The sequence below is a fragment of the Oncorhynchus nerka genome, linkage group LG7 (genome assembly GCF_034236695.1).
Source record: "Oncorhynchus nerka isolate Pitt River linkage group LG7, Oner_Uvic_2.0, whole genome shotgun sequence".
Taxonomy (NCBI): Eukaryota; Metazoa; Chordata; class Actinopteri; order Salmoniformes; family Salmonidae; genus Oncorhynchus; species Oncorhynchus nerka.
The window spans coordinates 60,225,528-60,241,907 of record NC_088402.1 but is presented as its reverse complement, the minus strand read 5'-3'; the positions used below and the strand labels follow the sequence as shown (position 1 = coordinate 60,241,907).

General features: G+C 39.8%; 2 protein-coding genes across 12 annotated transcripts in view; one reads left to right on the top strand and one right to left on the bottom strand.

The window, feature by feature from the left end:
* The first annotated feature begins 1,719 nt into the window (after window positions 1-1,719).
* Window positions 1,720-12,609, top strand: LOC115132096 (zinc finger protein 362-like). Of its 6 annotated transcripts, none has more exons than XM_065020676.1 (10): window positions 1,720-1,984; window positions 2,762-2,839; window positions 3,502-3,565; window positions 3,821-4,046; window positions 4,439-4,585; window positions 4,794-5,130; window positions 5,420-5,644; window positions 5,957-6,035; window positions 6,387-6,545; window positions 6,883-12,609. In XM_065020676.1, exons 2-10 carry the CDS (start codon window positions 2,769-2,771, stop codon window positions 6,997-6,999), a joined length of 1,425 nt encoding a protein of 474 aa, XP_064876748.1. In that variant the 5' UTR covers window positions 1,720-1,984; window positions 2,762-2,768; the 3' UTR covers window positions 7,000-12,609. The 6 variants fall into 6 exon arrangements, with proteins under 6 accessions (XP_064876748.1, XP_029520207.1, XP_029520206.1 ...); XM_029664347.2 differs by having other exon boundaries at window positions 1,723-1,984; window positions 3,794-4,046; window positions 4,815-5,130; XM_029664346.2 differs by having other exon boundaries at window positions 1,723-1,984; window positions 3,794-4,046.
* ccdc30 (coiled-coil domain containing 30) overlaps window positions 12,280-16,380 on the bottom strand; it is a 44,842-nt gene continuing 40,741 nt past the window's right edge. For 5 of the 6 annotated variants that reach the window (XM_029664341.2, XM_065020674.1, XM_029664342.2 and 2 more), the window contains one exon: window positions 12,280-15,454. In XM_029664341.2, the coding sequence (XP_029520201.2) occupies window positions 15,235-15,454 (220 nt within the window). In that variant the 3' untranslated portion in view covers window positions 12,280-15,234. The remainder of the gene's footprint in view (window positions 15,455-16,380) is intronic. The other variant, XM_029664343.2, reaches the window with a different exon arrangement.

Sequence of the window (16,380 nt, the reverse complement as noted above, 5' to 3'; positions counted from 1 at the left end):
TCCCGCACATGCGCAAGCCCTCTTTGACCATTAGCTGTCGGGAAGAGAGGTCCAGTAAAAGTCAGATCCGCAGCAGCTCTGTAAATTATAAAGTCAATCTCAATGTGACTTGGATTTAAAAAGAATAGCTCATAGACTGATGCTAAAAAATATGTTTACACCAATCCAATGCTTTTAAACTTTAGTAGTACAAAAATAATCAAGTTGGCTCCTGAGTGGCGCAGCGGTCTAAGGCACTGCATCATTGCATCTCAGTGCTAGAGGCGTCACTACAGACTCTGGTTCGATTCCAGGCTGTATCACAACCGGCCGTGATTGGGAGTTCCATAGGGCGGCGCACAATTGGCCCAGCGTTGTCCGGGTTAGGGTTTGGCCGTCATTGTAAATAAGAATGAATTTTTAACTGATTTGCCTAGTTAAATAAATACTTAAAAAATTCCCTGTTAGCTTGTGATAGCTAGCGATACACAAGCTAGGCCTATTTGAAACGTTGCCATCTCCTGGATGCATTTACCTGTCAGATTCAGTAGCTTGAAAACCTCCCAAAAGCTTGAAAACCCAATTTGATTTTTGGTTAAAGTTAAAGATGCTAGCTGTGCCACTAGAGATTCTGGGTTCGAGTCCAGGCTCTGTCGCAGCCAGCCCGCGACAGGTAGACACATGGGTCAGCCCACAATTGGCCCAGCGTCATTTGGGTTAGGGGAGGGTTTGGCCGGCAGGGTTGTCCTTGTCCCATCGTGCACTAGTGACTCCTGTGGCGGGCCGGGCGCAGTGCACGCTGACAAGGTCACCAGGTGTACAGTGTTTGCTCTGACACATTGGTGCGGTTGGCTTCCGGGTTAAGTGGGCATTGTGTCAAGAACCAGTGTGGCTTGGTTGGGTTGTGTTTCGGGGGACGCGCGGCTCTCAACCTTCGACTCTCCCGAGTCCGTACGGTTGTAGCAGCGATGAGACAAGACTGTAACTACTAATTGGATACCATTAAATTGGGGAGAAAAAGGGGGTAAAAAAAACGGTAAATATGCATTATGCAGAAATTGATCCACCATTTCCTGGTTGCTCAAATTAAAATAGTGCGCCTAATTTCAGTATATGCGACAAAACAAGCATTATACTATGCCATCACACTTCTGACACCAGTGTAGCAAACAGCAACATTGCGGGTCGCCCAAAAAGTTACATATTGCAGCTTAAAGAAAAAATAAACATAATACATCATTTTTTTTAGTTAGTTTGAGTCAAAGATAATAGTTGCAGAATAGTTTTCGTGTTTCAAACCGGTTTGTTAATTATTTTATTTAAATTGAAAAAAAAATTCCTGACAAGTTTTTGTTTCAGTATTCATTTACTATAAAAACCTTGGTTAGGAGACATAGGTTCGAGACCGGCAGGGGCAGTTGCCCCGTTTGCTATGCCATCCCATCCCACTTCTGACACCAGTGTAGCAAACAGCAACATTGCGGGTCTCCTTGTGTATTGTGGTGAAATACTTGACTAAATCATTATTGTAGTATCCCATGAATGCTATATCCACTGCCCTTGGACTGTATGCTCTCTAACATTAATTATGAAACAATTCCATAATAAACAAAAGTCACTTGGCTACCATTACTAGTGGGGAAAAAATCAGGTGCCAATGTAACAAGTTTTGGGCGTGTGATAAGATCAAGAAGTCATGTGAATCAAAAATGCTCTTTTTGAGTAATGTTTGCCATTGACACCTGATGGACATTAGATCAATGCTTTGTACGTCGTTTCGCATTATAACCAAGTTAAAATAAAACCACTGCAGTTGGATTCAGATTAGCCTACTTTTAAAAATGTCCAGACTTCGGACAGCTTGGCAACAGCAGCTACGTACAGTGTGAAGCAGCACCCAGAAGCGAACAAAGCGACCCGGAAGCGCTGAACCAATTGGAGGCAGGCAGAAAGAATACCAATCTTTAATAATAAAGCAAGACAAAATCTGCAATCGGGACATCAGGTCTGTGTGCAATTCATGGAATTTGTTTGTAAATGTGCATTTCTGGAAGTTGATAAACCCCAAATGTATGCATTATGCAGATAATATCATTTTATGCCCCTCGATTCGTTAAAAAGTTGGAATGTAAAAAATACCAAAGTGAACGCATTTTGGAAAAGATTGGCATAACGTCTTTTAGAATATCTTTCTGTCAGCGTGCGGTTGTTACATTGTGACCTTTACGCATTGATGATGTTTTATAAAAGCATTTAAGCGCAAAGCTCGAGCATCTTACCTATTTGCGTGCTATTTGCAGGGCATGGTCTGTTTAGGAAGTGTCCCGTTTTTTAAGAGGTGGGGAGGCCGGGCTATTCAAACCTGCAATTCGTCGTAAACATTGATTCATGTTTTTGACATAAACACACATTTGTGTTAAGCGGCCTCCTTTTAGGAGAAAATGAGATGCTCCTAATTTTGGGGTCTGCAGAATATGGCGTCCCGCCTTATAAAAATAAGTCAGGCTGCCATTTTTGTTTCTCTTTTGTCTGAAAATGTTTTAATAAATGTGTCTGAGAATGTTTCTGTGTGGCATCGTATCGGATTGTCGCATCGCCAAATGTGACTGAATTTCAGAGCTGTCGAGGGGCACACGTGCTATCAAAAGTCTAGACTACCAAAGGAAACATGAAATGCTGCCTAAATGAATTATAACTGGAAGGGGACGTAACTAATATTTTACAGGAAATATATTTTGTGAAGAATAAAACGTTGACATTGAGCCTATTCTGATTTCCGTAGACCAACAATGTGTGCTAAACTGTCTAGGCATAAAACCTCTGGCATAAACCTTTGGGAATGGGATAAAGAATATTCAAGGTAGGCCTATCGAAAATGACTGACAGGTGTGACCGTATTCAGTGAAAGTTTGGATGTTTGATTGCATTCTTGTAATGTCTTTTGAGGCCTGTGATTGACTGCAGTTTGAGCTGAACATACTATTTTTTTATACAATAATTATGAACATTTATTATTGTGACTCTGTGAATTGTGCTATTTGTTCTGTTAATTACCCAAATCCGAATGCGACAAAGTTACTCTATTGTATAATACTTCATTATTGGCATATCATATATTTTTTCTAAGTATTCATGTAATATAGTAGAAATAATATAATAACCTAAGTTATTAGGTAATAAACTCATGATAACAGCCCTATTCACACAGTCACAATCTAATTTCATAAACCATATGGTACAAAACTGGTCTCTTTGTCTTGAGAGGTAGAGACCTGAGTCTGCCTCCCATTAAGGCTATTGTACTTTCCCCCCACTCTACTACTTCTGCTCTGTGCAAAGGAAAATAGGAGGGATGCTCAAAAACAAAACAGTCACATGAAACATCAGTATACCTGTCCATTTTATTCTTAGTTTCAATCTAATACGTTTTAATAACCTCCCAAATCATGGAATAATGCTTTGTAGATAATGGTATTTGGAAAATGATAAAATACCGCAATAAAACGTGTGTTTCCATCGCAGGATGGCTGAGCCTCGGTTCAACAACCCCTACTTCTGGCCTCCGCCTCCCTCCATGCCTGGCCAGGTAAGGACATCTTAATGTTTTATGTCCTTCCATCTAGGCTGACATGGTTATGCATACTCAGCTCATTATTTTCTGAGTTAAAAGTATTTAAATCTAGGTAAATGCCCATCAGAAGAGGTTAACAACTAAGGTATTAAACGGAAACAAAAGTATGACTATAATGGGATCATCTTTAGCTTGATACAATGGAGCTGTTTTCTGTTGAATATGACCGGTTAACCCTTTCAGCTGGATAACCTGGTGCTCATCAACAAGATCAAGGAGCAGCTGATGGCTGAGAAGATCCGACCCCTGCACCTGCCACCCAACTCAGCCCCCTCCCAGCAAACCCTGCTGGTGGCTTCCTCCCCCTCAGACGGGGGGCAGCAGCAGCATGGCATGCCCATGCCCAAGCACCAGCAGGGGCAGCACCACCCTCAGGGCTTGGTCCAGCAGCCCGACATCGCCCTGCACGCCCGCCCAGCCTCCAGCTCTGTGCCAGGTAGGTACTGTAACAGTGTTTGCTGTCTGCTCACCACACTGGCGTGCTCACTGGAGACACCACCTGGCTCTGGTCATACTTAAAGACCAATATTCTGTTCAATGGTCTCAATCTCAATAGTCTGAAGTGCCTTCCCCTTCGCATCTCCTCTCCGTCATCTGCATTGATTAGGAAAGCACAGATGAAAGTCATATGGTGGATGCCTACCAGTGTAGTTCTTTCATATCGGTGCAGAGGATTGAAAGTAAGTCAAAAATGTAGCTTAAATGCAGCCATAGATGTAGACATTTTTAATCATCCCCGTTGTATTATGGAGCGTTGTAAGATCTCAGGATGGATGTTGAGTATAAATTGGTGCTATTTATAAAGTGATTTTCTCATTTGTCCCTCAGTTAGATCAGTTAACTTTATTACCTTCAATGTCGATGATGCAGACGTGAATATGGATGACAAGTCAGCAGTGAAGGCCAAAGGACTGTGGGATGAGTGGCACATGCGACAGATCGTAGAGCAGCCCTCTAGAGTTAACCATCGGTCAGGTAATAACCACACCAACTTTCTCATTGGAAACATACAATCGTCAATGAAAACATTCAAAAGCTGTGTAGTTCACAAGGGTTAGACAAGAGCCAAATGCATTTCAGTGTGCCTCTTAAGTTCTGACACCTTCCCTAATTAGTTTGTGTCAAAGCTCAGTCTCTCAGCAAGCTAAATCACTAACCTTTTGCATGGCTTATCATTTGTAAGTCTTCATGTGCCCATACACAGGTCTGGCCCGGCCGGACGGCCACAGCACTTCCGAGGCCCTCACGCCCACCACACCCACCTCCAGCAGCCAGAACCGACTGGGAGGGGCCCCATCGGTCAACATCATCTCCGGGCTGGCCAGTGGGCCTGGCATGGAGCAGATGAAGAACGGGGGCCTGGCCGGACTCCTCGGCCCTCCACCCAAGACACCCCGCGGGAGGAAGAAGATCAAAGCGGAGAGCGGAGGGCCTCTTCTGGTGGTGCCCTACCCCATCATGGCCTCTGGCGCAGACCAGGGCTGCATCACCTTCCCTGCCAAAGAGGGCAAAACGTACAGGTATGGGCAATGTTTGTAAAACGGATTCAATTTAGCTTAGTTTCAAGTGTACATAATAATTTGTATTTCTTCAATAAGTACCCATTTCAGTGGTTGTAGACCTAGAGAAATTTGAGTCACATGCACATATCGGTAACGGTGTTATTGGTAACACAGTGTTATACATTCATAACACCCTCAAAGATTGGTCATGGCACCTTTTTGAGTGTTGCAGTATCATTCATAACACAACCTTCATCCATGACATATGATATGACTCAGTCCCATTTGTATGTATCCCTCCACTCAGATGCAAAGTGTGTCCGCTTACCTTCTTATCCAAGTCGGAGATGCAGATCCACTCCAAGTCCCACACGGAGGCCAAACCCCACAAGTGTCCCCACTGCTCCAAGTCCTTTGCCAACGCGTCCTACCTGGCCCAGCACCTCCGCATTCACCTGGGCATCAAGCCTTACCACTGCTCCTACTGCGAGAACTCCTTCCGTCAGCTCTCGCACCTGCAGCAGCACACCAGGTCATTTGAGTTCACCTTCATGGAATAGGAAGGAATAGGAAAAAAAGTAATCCACCAAGGTTGTATTGGTACCTGTTGTATTTGGCACATGTGACAAATAACATTTGATTTGCATCAGTGACCCTGACATTAGGCAGCACTGAGAAATATATGATTATGCCATTGTTTTATAACTCTTTATTTTATTTTTTTACACCATATTCTTTTACATTGTCATTACATTATATGTCCTGTCATAATGCTAAATAAAACATAATATTTCAGTCCATTCTCTCTCCAACATGCATCTATTTTCCTCTGCATGCGTCTTAGAATCCACACTGGTGACAGACCCTATAAATGCGCGGCCCCTGGATGTGAAAAGGCCTTTACCCAGCTCTCTAACCTACAGGTCAGTATTACATCACAGCAGGATTACTTACTTATGTTCTACAGTCCATCTTTCAGTGCTGAATGGCCCCAAGTCTATTGATAATATTAAAGGTGCTACATAGTACAATTCTAATTGAATGTAGCCCTAAATGGCATACTGCAGAAGTGAAGGTATAAGATTCCATGAGAGAAAAATATGGTCTACTCAACCATACAATAATTACTTTCCTGGGATGCTCTGAATGATAGTTATCCTCTAATGAGTGACTGAGTTGTGCTTATCTCTTCTATTTCTCTCTCGCTCTGCCCACCCCCTCCCCTCCTCTCGCTCTCTCTCTGCCCACCCCTCCCCTTCTCTCTCTCTATGTAGTCTCACCAGAGGCAGCACAACAAGGACAAGCCGTACAAATGTCCCAACTGCTACCGTGCCTACTCAGATTCAGCATCGTTACAGATCCACCTGTCTACGCACGCCATCAAAAACGCTAAGGCCTACTGCTGCAGTATGTGTGGCCGGGCATACACCTCAGTGAGTATCCTATCCCTCTGTTCAGTATTAGGTGTTAGTAGTAGTGTAAGCAAATCCAATATATTGCTATAGTCCTGGTCAGTTATAGTGTCTGTAAACATTTGCAGAAGCCGCACATAAAACCACAACATAACTAAGCATGAATTAAGCTCACCACATGAAGAAAGAAAGAGGGGTCAAAGATTGTGATTTACAGAATCAGTTGCCTACTGACTTTTATAAAAACCTGCAGGCGATTACTGAATGTTGGGACCAGGGTTGCCAACCTATTCCTGTGTTTAGGCATTTGTGTGGGGAAACCAACAGATTTTGAGTCGTCCATTTTGTGTCTTTGCAGGAAACCTACCTTATGAAGCACATGTCCAAACATACAGTGGTTGAGCACCTAGTGAGCCACCAGTCCCCCCAGAGGACAGAGTCCCCCAGTATCCCAATACGCATCTCCCTCATCTGAGCTCTCCACCCACACAGCAGTACTGTATGTTGTTGTATTCATTTTCTATGTAAGGCTGTAGTTTAGGAACCCTGCATATAAGGTCATCAACACAAGGCCTACATACAGTGCCTTTGGAAAGTATTCAGACCCCTTGACTTTTTCCACATTTTGTTACGTTACAGCCTTATTCTAAAATTGATTTTTTTAATAGAAATCCTCAGCAATCTACACACAATACCACATAATGACAAATTTAATACAGGTTTTTTGAATTTGTAGCAAATTTAAATTAAATAAAAAACAGAAATAGCTTATTTACATAAGTATTCAAACCTTTTACTATTTTTATTTATTTTATTTAACCTTTATTTAACCAGGAAGGGCTCATTGAGATTAAAATCTATTTTTCAAGAGCGCCCTGGCCAAGATAGGCAGCACCAAGTCATTACAAAAAAATTAGACAGACAGACAACATGAAAAACTACAAGTAATCTAGTAAAAACCATTGAATTCACAAGAGTATAAAACAGCAAATTAAAAACATTGACAGGTCAGGGAATCAGCCTCAAAATCCTTCATCAGTGATTTAAAAACACCAATCGGGACAAGTTCTTCCAGTTTAAAAGTATTTTGTAAGGTGTTCCAAGATGATGGCGCAGAGTATATAAAAGCCCTTTTAACAAATTCAGTTCGGATATTTGGAACAGTTAGCAGGATAACGTCCAGCGAACGAAGAGAGTACCCACCACATTTATGAACAATAAAAATATCAAAATAAAAAGGTCTCTTGACCTGATAATATCTGTGCAGAAACGCTCCCCATCCAACCTGACAGAGCTTGAGAGGATCTGTAAAGAAGAATGGCAGAAACTCCCCAAATACAGGTGTGCCAAGCTTGTAGCGTCATACCCAAGAAGACTTGATGCTGTAATCGCTGCCAAAGGTGCTTCAACAAAGTACTGAGTAAAGGGTCTGAATACTTATGTAAATGTGATATTTCTGTTTTTTTGCAAAAATGTCTAAAAACCAGTTTTTGCTTTGTCTTTATGGGGTATTGTGTGTAGATTGGTGAGGGGATCAATTTTAGAATAAGGCTGTAACGTAACAAAATATGGAAAAAGTCAAGGGGTCTGAATACTTTCCGAAAACACTATGCATTCACATGACACCTGACATTCATTTCCAAAGCCCTTGTTCTATTTTGACACAGATTGGGTCGGTTAAATGAAAACAAACACATTCTTTGCAAAGGTTTATGTCAATGGAAACAAATGTCGGATAATGTCTCGCGTCGAATAAAACTGAGCACTTACAAAGGCGTTTTGCAAACAGTGATATATAGTACCAGTCAAAAGTTTAGACACACCTACTCAGCATTTTTTTTCTTTATTTTTACTATTTTCTACATTGTAGAATAAGAGTGAAGACATCAAAACTATGAAATAACACATATGGAAACATGTAGTAACGAAAAACGTTTTAAACAAATCAACATATATTTTAGATTCTTCTAAGTAGCCACCCTTTGCCTTGATGACAGCTTTGAACACTCCTGGCACTCTCTCAACCAGCTTCATGAGGAATGCTTTTCCAACAGTCTTGAAGGAGTTCCCACATATGCTGAGCACTTGTTGGCTGATTTTCCTTCACTCTGCGGTCCAACTCATCCCAAACCATCTCAGTTGGGTTGAGGTCGGTAATTGTGGAGGCCAGGTTATCTGATGCAGCACTCCATCAATCTCCTTCTTGGTCAAATAGCCCTTACACAGCCTGGAGGTGTGTTTTGGGTAATTGTCCTGTTGAAAAAAAAAAAAAAAAAAAAAATTAGTCCCAGTAAGCACAAACCAGATGGGATGGCGTATCACTGCAGAATGCTGTGGTAGCCATGCTGGTTAAATGTGCCTTGTATTCTAAATAAATCACAGACTGTGTCACCAGCAAAGCACCATCACACCACCTCCATGCTTCATGGTGGGAACCACACGTGCGGAGATCATCCGTTCACCTACTCTGCGTTTCACAAATATATGGCGGTTGAAACCAAAAATCTCAAATTTGGACTCGTCAGACTAAAGGACAGATTTCCACCGGTTTAATGTCCATTGCTCGTGTTTCTTGGTCCAAGTAAGTCTCTTCTTCTTATTGGTGTCCTTTCGTAGGGGTTTCTTTGCAGCAATTCGCCCATGAAGGCCCAATTCATGCAGTCGTCTCTGAACAGTTGATGTTGAGATGTGTCTGTTACTTGAACTCTGTGAAGCATTTATTTGGGCTGCAATCTGAGGTGCTGCTACTCTAATGAACTTATCCTCTGCAGCAGAGGTAACTCTAGGTCTTCCTTTCCTGTGGCGGTCCTCATGATAACCAGTTTCATCATTTTTGGTTACATGATTCCATGTGTTATTTCATAGTTTTGATGTCTTCACTAGTATTCTACAATGTAGAAAATAGTAAAAATAAAGAAAAACCCTTGAATGAGTAGTTGTGTCCAAACATTTGACTGGTACTGTATATATTCCATTAAATGGATTTCCAAAATGTGCCAGACAATATTTACCCTTATACGGAAAATAAATAGATTTGAAAAAATCTGGGTGTGTTCTGGTGACATCCAAAGAGCATCTTAAAGGGTCAATATGCAGTTGCTACATACATTCCTGGACGTATAAAAGGTATTCTATGTCCCCATTGATTCTTGAAGAATATAACTTAGAAATGCCTCATAAGTTTAGGTCAACTTTCATACCGCATCAGAACCCAAAATATAAGCTTGTTTTACACCAATGTTTGTAAACAAGGTAAATGTAAACGAACACTGTATACCCTTGAAACAATGGTTAAAACGATCCTTTTGATATCATGGATGGTCAGTCGTTGCATCTATAGCCCGGTCTATGAATTTGAGAGTTGTTACATTTCTCCTGCCCCATCCCTCAACTTTTTACCGAAACAGTGGCGGGGAAAACATTTTGTTATTGTTTCAACTGCGGATTGTCCCTTTAAAGCACTTTCAGGCTTTGTGGTTTTGACTCCAAATGTTTCCATCTTTTCCAATGGAAATGCAAAAGCATTGCTTGAGGCAGCTAAGAGTATTGACTGTGTCTAATCGAAAGTCTGTTTTTTTTGTTGTTATATTTTTGTTCAATGCAAGTATACAGGGTCAAACTATAAAAGTGTCATTTAAGCAGAAACCAATTGGAACAATGTGGACCATTCGTTTGTCAGGTTGTTTCTCTCAGAGGAATGATGAAACAAACTAAAGTGCACCAAAATGTAAAAAAGGAAGGAATGTTTGTTTTGTCCAGATCATTTCAATCATTGTTTATGGTTAATCGAATCAAGATCATATGGGTTATATGACCAGACACTAATTCAATCAACTGAACTGTTCAAATCAACAGAACATTTCACCCACCGGTTTTCCTTGCGGCCAGGTAGCACAGATGGTAGCTTTGCACCTATGTGAGCCAAGTCAAGATTCATTAGGAAAGCAAGCTAACATTAGCTAGTGTGCCAGCTTTACGGTATTGCTTGGCACGGCCCTCGATAGGCATACGCAAAACTATCGCGATGAGTATTACAACTGTCATTTACAGTCATGCCAGCGTTTGTCAAGTAACTTCCAATGGTTCTCCTAATACAAGCACCTGTTAGCTAGGGTGCTAATAACAGAGAGTAATGCTTTTGTCACTATAGTTCTATAATAAGTCACAACAGCTGATGATGGCTCTCATGATTGTGACCGAGTCAGGCAGGCCTTGACAGGGGGGCATCAAGTTAAGTGTTGCCACGTTGGTAATGTTGTTAGGTCTATGTTACTTGAGTAGAACATTTCTACTCCAAATATAGAGAAATATATAGCGAGCTTACATTTATTGGAGGTTAAGTATTTTGGTATTTATGTTGACTTCTAGTTTGTTATACTCTCACCTGTGTCACATTCAAAATCTTATCAAGTCAACTTAAAGCTATTGCCCATCAATAGAAAGTCAGTCAATAAAACAGTTTAAACAGGACAATAGTATTTGAAAGTGGACCAGAAAGTGAACCAATATTAACCCCTAAGCCCACTACATTCAGGATAGATTCATCTTGATTTTTCAACAGGTTTACATTTAATTACTGTAAAGTATAGTCAGTATGAATTTGTTCAAAGGTTCATACCATATATAACTTCATATGAACTGGCAGTGTTACTGCAAGTGTTTCTTTCATCATGGTATACACAGTATTGTTTGTTGTATTTTTACCTTCTGGTTGCTCAGGATGGTACTAGTAGCTTGTATTCTTCCAAGTTGCTTAAGAAAAGGTGCTAGATGTTTATTTGAGATGGAGCTGAGAATATTGTTAAATACATTTATAGTATGTAAAAAAAATAAAAAAATAATTCAAGCCACTGGCCTGGAAACAAACATTTATGCCAACAGACCCTGCCTCTTCAATTTTAGTCTCTTCTGAGAAAAATGATAGGGAAATGTACATGTTGCTGTATTGTAATGATCCTCATTCTAGTACCATTTTCATAAACTGTTGTTTTGGGTTAGAGTTTTGTACAGGTATGTTTATGTATGAACTTATTGTAATGATTTTAGTCTATCCGAATATTGATAATTTGTTATTAATATGAATGTTTTCAGTTTACGTATAAGCCTTAACTATTTTATCATTGAACAACCATTTTATTTCCATATTCTGTATTGTGTTCTTCAGTATTCAGTCTAGTAAACATTTTTATTTTTCCGCATGGAATATCCAAACTGTAATCTGTATATTAATGAACTGTTAACCCATATTCTCTATGAAAAGATATGATGTGTAGATTTATTACACCTCTTTCTTTGTGATTTCATATAAAGTTTTTAGACAACTTAATATGCACACAAGACTGAGAAGTAAAACTAATATCAATGTTTTAAAAAAACTTTATCTTTACCTTGTTTAATAAACAGACAGTTAAACAAAAAAATTGTACTGCATAACTTTGATGAATAATTTAAAACCAAACAACAGTTTGCAGCCACACAGCATGTAAAACATGGGTTGAATATTGTATTCACCATTCAATATTGCAACATTTATCATCAACAACATGATTGTTTGACCTTCTGTTCCAAGATATGACCTGGAGTTTATTCATTAGGAACCAGACAGAAGCAAACAGTCAAAACAGGGAGGGACTAACCTGAACTTGTCCAATAAGAAACGAAAATTTTCAGTTGCCCAAATTTTTGCTTCTGTTTGGCACTAATGAATACACCCCAGTTGCGCTTAAACTAAACAAAGGAATCAAATACACATGGGAAGATTGAATGACCTTTATTTATGAAAATACATGTTTATTATCTTTATAAAAGAAATCACATTTACATTAGTACCTAAAAGTTCATGTTAATTACTCTAATGAATATGACTGTTAATAGCAAGCATTATTTGTAGATTGATATTCCCTCTCAGTTTAGCAGCAGGACAGAGCATTACACTTTATCATTACAGGCACCTTGAAGACAAAATGGAGGATTACAAAGCATACCATACCATATTATTTAATGTACATTCCTTGCTGAATCAATCTCTAACTGCTACAGTGAATGATTGTAAGTTGTCAGTGGCTAAATAAAAAGGTTAAAATTCCATGTTTATAAAACATTGCTAAATTAAATAATCGCTTTGTGGTTAAAACATCTAAGAGTCATACTACACAAACTTAAAAATCTATAGTGAAAAAGAAATGCATTACTGTAACAGATGATCAAATGATGTGTATACTGTGAATATGGTATTTTCCAAGACTACCAAGCAGGCCCTAACCTCGACAAGATATTAATGTCACTCCCACAAAAGTTACATAAAAAATAAGCAGCTTTTTTTTTTTTTTTAATGATAAAGTACCTAAAAACACTGACCTCTAAATGGGCATGCAAGTGGATCCCATTCAAAGCAAAACAAACTATTGTAAAACTTGCTATCTTTCTTAAAATGTTTAACCTTTATTTAACTAGGCAAGTCAGTTAAGGACAAATTCTTATTTTACAATGATGGGCTAACCCGGACGATGCTGGGCCAATTGAGCGCCGCCTTATGGGACTCCCGATCACGGCCGGTTGTGATACAGCCCGGGATCGAACCAGGGTCTGTAGTGACGCCTCTAGCACTGAGATGCTGCGCCACTCGGGAGAATCTCTTACATAAGAGACAACAAACGGTATTGTTCGCCATATTAAAACGCATTTTAGTTAAGAACATAATGAACAGAGGTATAGTATAGTCTACACCAGAGTACAGGTTTGTAGTGGTTTGAGTGATAATATTAGGATTGCTAATAATGGCTATTTGAAAGCCAACAATCTGCTTCTTAGCATTAGGCTACACACACATACGGTATCTGCCTCATTACAACACATCCAGTTGTATGTAACATTCTCGCCCTCGTAACACCATTGGTCCACTCGATAGAAAACACGTTTGTAAACTTAACAGATACGCCTTGAACCACGTTAAGACTTAATCTCAGAAAACATCCTAAAACATATTACAATCCCAAAAGGCATGAGTTTTTCATAGAAAATAAAATGCCAACAATGGATTTAAGTTCAATCCTACAGCTACTGTTTCACTGCCACATTCCTCAGAATGTAAACCAACTCAGCATATTCTAAAAAAAAAGTGATAATTTCAAACGGCTCTTTCACACCACTGTCATTTAATTGTTACTATGGTACATTGATGTCAGACACATGCAGTAAGGTCCACAAGTATTTGGACAGTGACAAATGTTTTGTTGTTTTGCCTCTGTACTCCAGCACTTTGGATTTGAGGGTATTTTCATCCATATTGGGTGAAACGTTTAGAAATTACAGCACTTTTTGTACATAGTCCCATGATTCTAGGGAACCAAAAGTTTTAGGGAAAATGTACTTATGATATTTATAACTGTAACTTTCTCACTCATCATTAAATTATTATCCGTAATCATGGTAGCATCCACATGAATGTAAAAGTATTTAGAAACATATTCTATTCTTATTTACAATAACAGTTCATCCAAAATGAACCAATACATTATTTACCATGAATTTCTATTAGGCACAAACTTTTCTGAAACACAATCAAAACAAACTGCAAAATGCATTCAACAAGTTTGTAGAGTCACAAGCTTGATGTAGTCATTGCATGCTAGGAATATGGGACCAAATACTAAACTTTTGACTATTAATACACACAAGTGAATTTGTCCAAATACTTTTGGTTCCGTAAAATAGGGGGACTATGTACAACAAGTACTGTGGTTTCTAAACAATTCACTTGATATGGATGAAGATACCATAAAATTAAAGCTGAGAGTCTGCACTTGAACCATAGTCATTGTACCATTTCAAATCCAAAGTGCCGGAGTACAGAGCCAAAACAACAAAATATGAGTCACTTTACAAATACTTTTGGACCTCACTGTATTAGTGTAGAAATTGTGATGCTAGTATCTAGAACAATTTAAAAAAGTTACCAGTCTTTTCCTTGAATAACAAAGACACATATTTGATTCAATGTAAATGTAGTCATACCACCTCCAGACTTTCATAAGGCTCCATGTTCAGTTTGGCCTTATTTTCTGAATATAAAGACCATCGTAGCATTTGGAGGATTTAAAATGAAGTGCATCCACATTTAGTGCATCCAAAAAAAGACCATATCTTAGTTAACTAGTTACTTCCACTTCCAATCGAATAGTTGCACTTAAGCTCAAATCACACAAGTCACTGTTCAAAATACTATTTTCAATGTTTGCCATTGACACACTCCCACAGACTTAACCAGCCAAACCCCCAAAAGCTCACTTTTCAAACATCCCACTGTGAACACAAGGGAGATAAGGCAGCAGCTGCAAGCCAAATGAGGGAGTCAGTGGTATAATTCCACAATTCAAACTGTGTTCCACAGGCAAAGCAGAAAAGACCATGAATTATCGTTATAGTGGAGGCATCGCATTAAAAATTCTCACAACTGTCTACTTTGTACACAATGACATAATTGTCTTGTAAAATCAACACTCAGGTCAACACCTCAAAGGTAAGTAACAGTAGCCTTAGCTTCCAGGCTTCCTTAGAGACTTGGAAGAATGGTAACGCAGAGACCAAGACTAGAGTAACAGTGACATATTCTCCTGTGGTCAATGGAGCAGTCATTTTGTATACCAGGGTCCTCACCACCCTTTAACCCCTTCCTCATACCTAGTCACTCCCCACACAAATCACTTTCTGGTCACTGGTCACTCTCCTCTGGGTCTTTGGTGTCTGGGGGAGCTACAGGGGAGGTGAGGTTCAGATAGCCCAGTTCAAAGGACTGCAACTGGGAATGGGGCGTGGAGGACGACGTCTGGATGCCCTCCACGCGCTCGCCCACCTTCACCCGGCAGATGGCATTGAGGATGCCCAGAGGGTCACACGCACCTGATGTCAGACTGCAGACAGACAGGTGGTTACTGTAAGAACAATGGATGAATGGTGCCAGAAGTTATGAATGACCTTGCTACAAGTGCAGTTAAAATGTTGTTCAAGCCCAGAGCAGTCACAATGTTGAAGAGCAGCTTCAAATAAGAACATACAAGCAAGTCATGTAGTATGCCCTGAGTATATTTATGACCAAAAATATAAAAAACATGGGCCCAACACTTTACACAAGTGTTGGTCCCATGTTTCATGAGCTGAAATAAAAGATCCCAGAAATGTTCCATATGCACAAAAAGCTTATTTCTCTCAAATGTTGTGCGCACATTTGTTTATATCCCTGTTAGTGAACATTTCTCCTTTTCCAAGATAATCCATCCACCTGACAGGTGTGGCAAATCAAGAAGCAGATTAAACAGCATGATATTTACACAGGTGCACCTTGTGTTGGGGACAATATTAGGCCACAAAAATGTGCAGTTTTGTCACACAACACAATGCTACAGATGTCTCAAGTTGAGGGAGCGTGCAATTGGCATGTTGACTGCAGGAATGACCACCACAGCTTTTGCCAGATAATTGAATGTTTATTTCTCTACCATCGTTTTAGAGAATTTGGTAGTACATCCAAATGGCCTCACAACCGCAGACCATGTGCATGGCGTCGTGTGGGGGTGAGTGGTTTCCTGATGTCAACATTGTGAACAGAGTGCTTCATGGTGGAGGTGGGGTTATTGTATGGGCAGGCATAAGCTACGGACAACGAGCACAATTGCATTTTATCGATGGCAATTTGAATGCACAAAAATAACGTGACAAGATACTGTGAGGACCATTTTTTTAAGGTGACCCGCAGATGCATATCTTTATTCCCAGTCATGTGAAATCCATATATTAGGGTCTAATGAATTCATTTCAATTGGCTGACTTCCTCATATGAACTGTAACTCCGTAAAATGAA

Coding starts and splice junctions, on each gene's coding strand:
- LOC115132096 (XM_029664346.2), top strand. CDS start 2,769: ATGTGTGCTAAACTGTCTAGGCATAAAACCTCTGGCATAAACCTTTGG. Junction 5,131..5,419: donor AAAGAGGGCAAAACGTACAG/GTATGGGCAATG, acceptor CCCTCCACTCAG/ATGCAAAGTGTGTCCGCTTA. Junction 6,036..6,386: donor CCCAGCTCTCTAACCTACAG/GTCAGTATTACA, acceptor CTCTCTATGTAG/TCTCACCAGAGGCAGCACAA.